General features: G+C 38.3%; 1 protein-coding gene across 1 annotated transcript; it reads left to right on the top strand.

Annotated features, from left to right (window-relative positions):
* The first annotated feature begins 4459 nt into the window (after positions 1 to 4459).
* LOC143597057 (uncharacterized) lies at positions 4460 to 5287 on the top strand. Its single transcript, XM_077075669.1, has one exon. The coding sequence runs from the start codon at positions 4460 to 4462 to the stop codon at positions 5285 to 5287; it is 828 nt and encodes a 275-aa protein (XP_076931784.1).
* The last annotated feature ends 876 nt before the right edge of the window (positions 5288 to 6163 follow it).

The raw sequence follows: 6163 nt of genomic DNA, 5'->3' as shown, positions 1-6163 counted from the left end.
ACTTCAAGACACCAGTCCCTAAAGATGACACGACTAAGGATCGCTCGGGCTCACTGGATTACCTCTCGGTCTCACTCAACAAGCCTAAACTACTCAAAATCGACTAAAACGACCAAACTGGAAAACAATTGCTAACGCGTTCTAATGTTGACTCACATCTCGGTCTCACCAACACTCGACCCTAATGGCAATGATTACTACACAACCAAGGATAGAGGAACAATTCAACTTAAACCAAAATAGATCAACTAGTCGCTCAAAACACCTAAACCTGACAAGAAACAAACTCGCTCTCGCGCAATTCTAATTCTAGCATGCAAAGGCAATGAGACGACCCTAACTTCTTATCACCTCTCGGTCTCTAAGAAGGTGCCTAACTGCTGTACTTTAACCTCAAATTCATGCAACAAAACCCTATGGTTGTTCCTACCGCAAACAAACCCTAAACACAAAGTCTAGAATCAACCAATGCACCGATCAATCAACACAAAACTAATTAACCGACACAAGGGATTTAAGCAATGAATGACCAAAATTTCCAGCCCTTAAACACAACCTATTTCATGTCTAAATCAAACTTTACAATAACAATTAAAGTCTGTCAATCAAACAATCCATCAAACATGAACAATTATCATCATTCCTAGGTAGAACTAACAAGTTTAGCCTCTAATCATATTTGGACAGCCATGAATAATCATTAAAAGCATCATAAAACTCATACCAATCATCTTAACAATTGCCCAATAATCAATTCTAATCATAACAATTCAATCTCTCAAGTAATTGCAAAACAATTCGACAATTAAGCAAGAATATCAAAGTGTATGAACAATGTGTAAAAGAAAGGATATATGATGAATATGGGGCTGCTCCTTTGCAGCAAAAACTGATGAGAAACGATCACCGACACTTGTTCTTGCCTCTTCTTCCTTCCTTAGCCGTCACAAGCTCCAACCCTAGCCGAACAACACTTGCTTCTCTTCTTTTTCTCTGCCCACTGTTGCGATCGGCAGGTTGTAGTAGCCTTAGGGTTTTTTCTTTTTTTTTATATATTATAATATAATGGCATCTTGGGCTTTTCGAATATGTAACCGTGCCGGGCCTTGAGCTTTGTCTTGAAATTGTATGCGTAAAAGACCCGCAAGCTCTCCGAAAAGCTCGGTTTTTCTTCCTTTTCACCCTTTGCCTACAAGATAAATAAAAATATGTAAAACCTATCTAAAAAAGGTTAAAAATATATAAAATGTAATACAATACGTAAATAAAAGGTGCGGAAAATAAGTGTGTTTTACAACACATCACTGATGCGGGATGACGGATTCTTGTCTATCTTCCCAACATCATAACTCTTTTTCGACAAGTCCAAATTGGTTGGTTCCACTTCTGAAAGTTAATATTTTGAGTTAGGAACCAAACCCAATTGGAATCGTTTAATTTGGTTGGTTAATTATTTTTATAAAAATAAAACCATTTTGTTGCTCGCTGAAATAGCTGCACGTATCTTTCTGTGTTGGAGGAATTTTTATGATTTTTATGTGCACTAGAAAAATAAAAAAAAAAAATCTTTATAAGCCTAAGACATTTATTAAACTCAGGTAAAAATTTCATAATTTATTTCTATGGTTTTCCTATGTAATAAAATACATCTTTGCATGCTAAAATCTGCATGTTATACTCGTTATTGATCGATACGTTCGTTTTAGGCTTAACCGGTGGATGTTCAATTGTGTTCTTGTCGGGGCTGTTTGAAGTGAGGTTTTGCTCCGTCATCTTCCTAGGTATGTCATATGTGTTTTACCTTAGTATTGTGGGCTACGAAGCTCGTTTGATTGATCAATTGTCAATAGATTGAAAAACTAGGATTTCGTTTGTCTAGTTTGTTGATTGTTGCGTTTAGTGCGTTGTTTGAGGGAATTAACAACCAATTCAGATTGTGTAGCCTCGGTATGTTATACGAGCTGTGAAAAACTAAATTTTTATGTTAATAGGCCTGAATTGGTTGTCGGTTACTCAAACGGGTCGGTATAACGCGAATTCGCGTTTATTGGTAGTTTGTGCATCGTGCTTGCGAATTACCGACCCATCCAACTTGCGTAGCGTCGTGTGGACTTGTTGGCTGTGATTTTACTAAATTTGGTCCACACGGGGCTGAGTTGGTTGCTAAGTGCATAAACAACCCGTTAACGCGCGTATTCGATAAAATTAACAACTTTCGGGTGTAGTTCGGAAATCCTTTGTCCCCGGAATTAACTAAGGGTGGTTTTGGTAAATACATGGCCTCGGGTGCTGATGTAAATGGTATTAGTATGGTTGGGGCTTAAGGTCCATCAAATCATGTTAGGACGCCTCGTAGGATAAACAAGTCGGTACGGTTTAGTTAGTAATCTTTGTGTGCAATCCGACAGGCTTGTGATTTGTGGATTGGCATTAAGGTTCTCTAATTCGTTGGTATTTGCGTGACTCGTGTCAGGTGAGTTCATGATGCCCCTTTTTACCTTTTTACGTTTTGGGCTAGCATACACACCCTATTACAATTTTACCCGATTTTAATCGCTTAAACTATTTGGATGGTATTACATGGCCTTATTCGTGATTGTGCATTTAGAAAGCCATGTTTGAATTATATTCTATGCCTTAGGATATTTTTAACGCGTTGTGGTCGTATATTCCTTAATGTTATACATATTATTTGTGGTCTAGGCTCGAGGTTGCTATTAGGCCTAGTATTAATTCCTAGATTATCCATTATTTATGGATTGAATGTGATGATATGGTTTGGTTGAATGTTTGAATTAGATGTTTGTAAATGTGTAAGTGAATGTGTATGTGCTGGTAAACTATGATCGGGTCAAATATAATACTTGGGGAAGACCCGGGGTGAGGAGGCCCGTTTTGCATGTTTATGTCCCGACGGGTCAAATATATTACTTGGGGATGACCCAGGGTGAGGAGGCCCGCCGTTCTGTAAACCGTGGTCAGGTCAAATATATTACTTGGGGGGTGAGGAGGCCCGTATCACGTGTTTAGGTATGTTAAACCGTGACTGAGTCAAATATATTACTTGGGGAAAACCCGAGGTGAGGAGCCTCGCGTTGCGTGATTTTGGTTTTGTTAAACCGCGACCGGGTCAAATATATTATTTGGGGAAGACCCGGGGTGAGGAGGCCTGTGTTGCGTGTTTGATCAAGAAAAGATATTTATTATTTTATTTACTTATGATTTGATCAAGAAGAGTTATTTATTAATTTTATTTACTTATGATTGGACCAAGGAAAGTTATATATCTATTTACTTATGATTTTCTCCTACATTTTATACCTATGGAACTAAATTGCTTAATGAATGTTGCTCATTGAAAACTTGAACTCACTCAGCTCAAGCTGACTTTGTGTGTATGTTAGATTAACTTTCAGGTTGAGGATTGGAGATTACCGCTTGGACGTGCTAGAGACTACTCGGAGGGTTGAAGGCATTTCTAGTCGGGGACTTCCAGTAAGACAATTATTTTATTTTATAGTCTTGGAAATTTCAAATACTTAATGTTTTCTACCAATTATGGATTGGTACTTTTCCCGGTTTGGGGAACTGTGGTACTCGTTATTCCGTTGTCTATTTAACTCTGAAACGGTTTTAATAAACTAAACTTGTTTTTGACTTTGATGTTTGTGACTGAATTCGTGACGCTTATGAATTTCCGCTGTTTATTTACTCTGAAATTATTTTATATAAAATGAAATGCATTGGTTTTAAATTATTGTGAAATTTTGAATGTGATTACCAACTATAGGATTCCCGAAATTTGGGGTCTTATATCAGGAGAGAGAAAAAGTTAAATTTATATTTACATTTTTTATTCACTTTAATTGTGGACCACAAGATTTAAACATTAATTAAAAACATGTGGTTGAAAATGGGTTTCTACAGTTTTCACAACTCAAGTGGGTTTTCATTTTATACTTAGCCTATACACACACACACACACACTTGAAACGAAAATCCAAAAATTTGAAACGGGTCGAGTTTTCGGGTTTAAAGAGTAACGAATGTTACGTCGACCATTCGATCGAGCCCCATTCTTCCACTTCAAAGTAATTTCTATTGGAATTAATATCAACCATATATTCTCCATATATATCATGATTTGCTTGCCATGCATATTACCTTGACCTCCGTGTATTTTGCCACTGAATGAGGCTTACTTCCTTATTTTTTTTAGTCTTTTTTGTATTTATGTATGGTCTTGGCATATTGTTTATCATTAGAAAATACTCAATAAAACTTTAAATGCATCTATTTTGAGATGGCATCAGAGCAGACTTAACCTAAACACTAACCCTAGCCGTCTCCTGTCTTACCCATGGCTGGCGATAAAGAAACTCCACCCTCTTCAAAACCAGAATACGCCATGGATACGAACTCTCCGTTCTATATTCATGCATCCGACTAACCAGAACAAATGCACGTTAACGAAACTCTCACTGATAACAACTATGCCGATTGGTCGCAAGAGATTATGAACTTTCTCTTCGCCAAGAACAAAGTGGGCTTTGTTGATGGATCAATCAATAAACCCGAGAAGACTGATGCTAAATATATGCCATGGTTGCGTTGTGATGCAATGGTGAAAGGATGGCTCACAACCGCCATGGAAAAGGATATCAGGTATAGCGTCAGATACGCTACTACAGCCGCTGAAATCTGGTCCGATCTACACGAAAGGTTTGGAAAAGAAAGTGCCCCTAGGGCATATGAATTAAAGCGAACCCTTGCAGCAATCCAACAGGAAGGTATGTCGGTTTCCGCTTACTTTACTAAACTGCGTGGTTTATGGGATGAGATTGAATCTGTTTTATCTATTCCTCGATGTACATGCACCGGCTGCACTTGTGACATAAGGAAAAAGATGACTGACTTCAGGGGTAAAGAAAGGCTTTATGAGTTCCTTATGGGACTCGATGATAATTTTTCTGTGATTAGAACACAGATTCTTGCAATGAGCCCAACATCGAGTCTCGGAAATGCTTTTCATCTCGTTTCAGAAGATGAAAGCCAAAGAAACATTTCCGCCAATAGAAGGTCACCCACCGAATCCGCTGCCTTCAAGACCTTCATGTCGGGACGACCGGGAACAAGTGCGGGGTCGCGTCGTGAGAAATCTGCCTCAAAAGAAAACAAACACAACGATGTCGTTGAACATTGCAATTTTTGTGGGAAGGATGGACATAACAGGGATGGTTGCTTTAAACGGATCGGATACCCTGGTGGCCAGGAAACAAAAACATGATCAAATCAAACCTATGGCAGCCTGCATTGATACTGGTTCGAGTCCTATTCCAGGTTTGACTAACGAACAATATGAGTCTTTCTTAAAACATTTTGCAGAAAGTGGCAACACCAATAAAGACAACAAGACTTCGACGGCACATATGACAGTTAATATAATTATAATGACGAGTGGGTAATTGATTCGGGTTCTACCGAACATATTACACACAACACGAGCATTCTTGAGAACATGATAAATACTCGAAATGAGACCCCGGTTATGATTCCAAACGGAGATTGTATACCCGTTGAAGGAAAAGGGGAGTGCACCTTACCGGGGGGACCAAGATAAAAGGCGTTTTACACATTCCTATATTCACTTGCAATCTTCTATCAGTCAGTCGATTAAGCAAAGATCTTCAATCAGCCATAACCTTTTTTCCTGATTTTTGTGTTATGCAGAAGCTCTAAACGAGGAACTTGATTGGTGCGGGTGAGTGCAAGAAGGGTCTTTACCGAATGGGGATGTTTGGAACCAAGAAGAAAGCCTTGATGACGACTATTGATGCTTGGCATAAAAGGTTGGGGCATGCTTCTAGTGATAAACTTACCCAGATTGATTTTCTTAGTAATATTTCTTTCAATAAATCATGTGACTCGTGTTCTAAGGCAAAGCACACTAGACTTTCTTTTGAAAACAGTGAAATTAAAACAAGGTGTTTTGAGTTGTTACATTGTGATGTTTGGGGAAAATACCGTACGCCTTCTTTTTCAGGTGCAAGATATTTTTTAACGGTTGTTGATGATTTTAGTAGAGCCGTATGGGTGTTTTTGTTAAGATTTAAACATGAAGCGGGTAAATGTTTAATCAGTCTACATAAAATGATAAAAACCC

This window comes from Bidens hawaiensis, unplaced genomic scaffold (assembly GCF_021521415.1).
Source record: "Bidens hawaiensis isolate Kalapana, Puna unplaced genomic scaffold, B.hawaiensis_p1.1 tig00047521_1, whole genome shotgun sequence".
In the NCBI taxonomy this organism is placed as follows: domain Eukaryota; kingdom Viridiplantae; phylum Streptophyta; class Magnoliopsida; order Asterales; family Asteraceae; genus Bidens; species Bidens hawaiensis.
The sequence above is the reverse complement of the archived record's forward strand: the minus strand, read 5'-3'. Positions and strand labels throughout refer to the sequence as shown.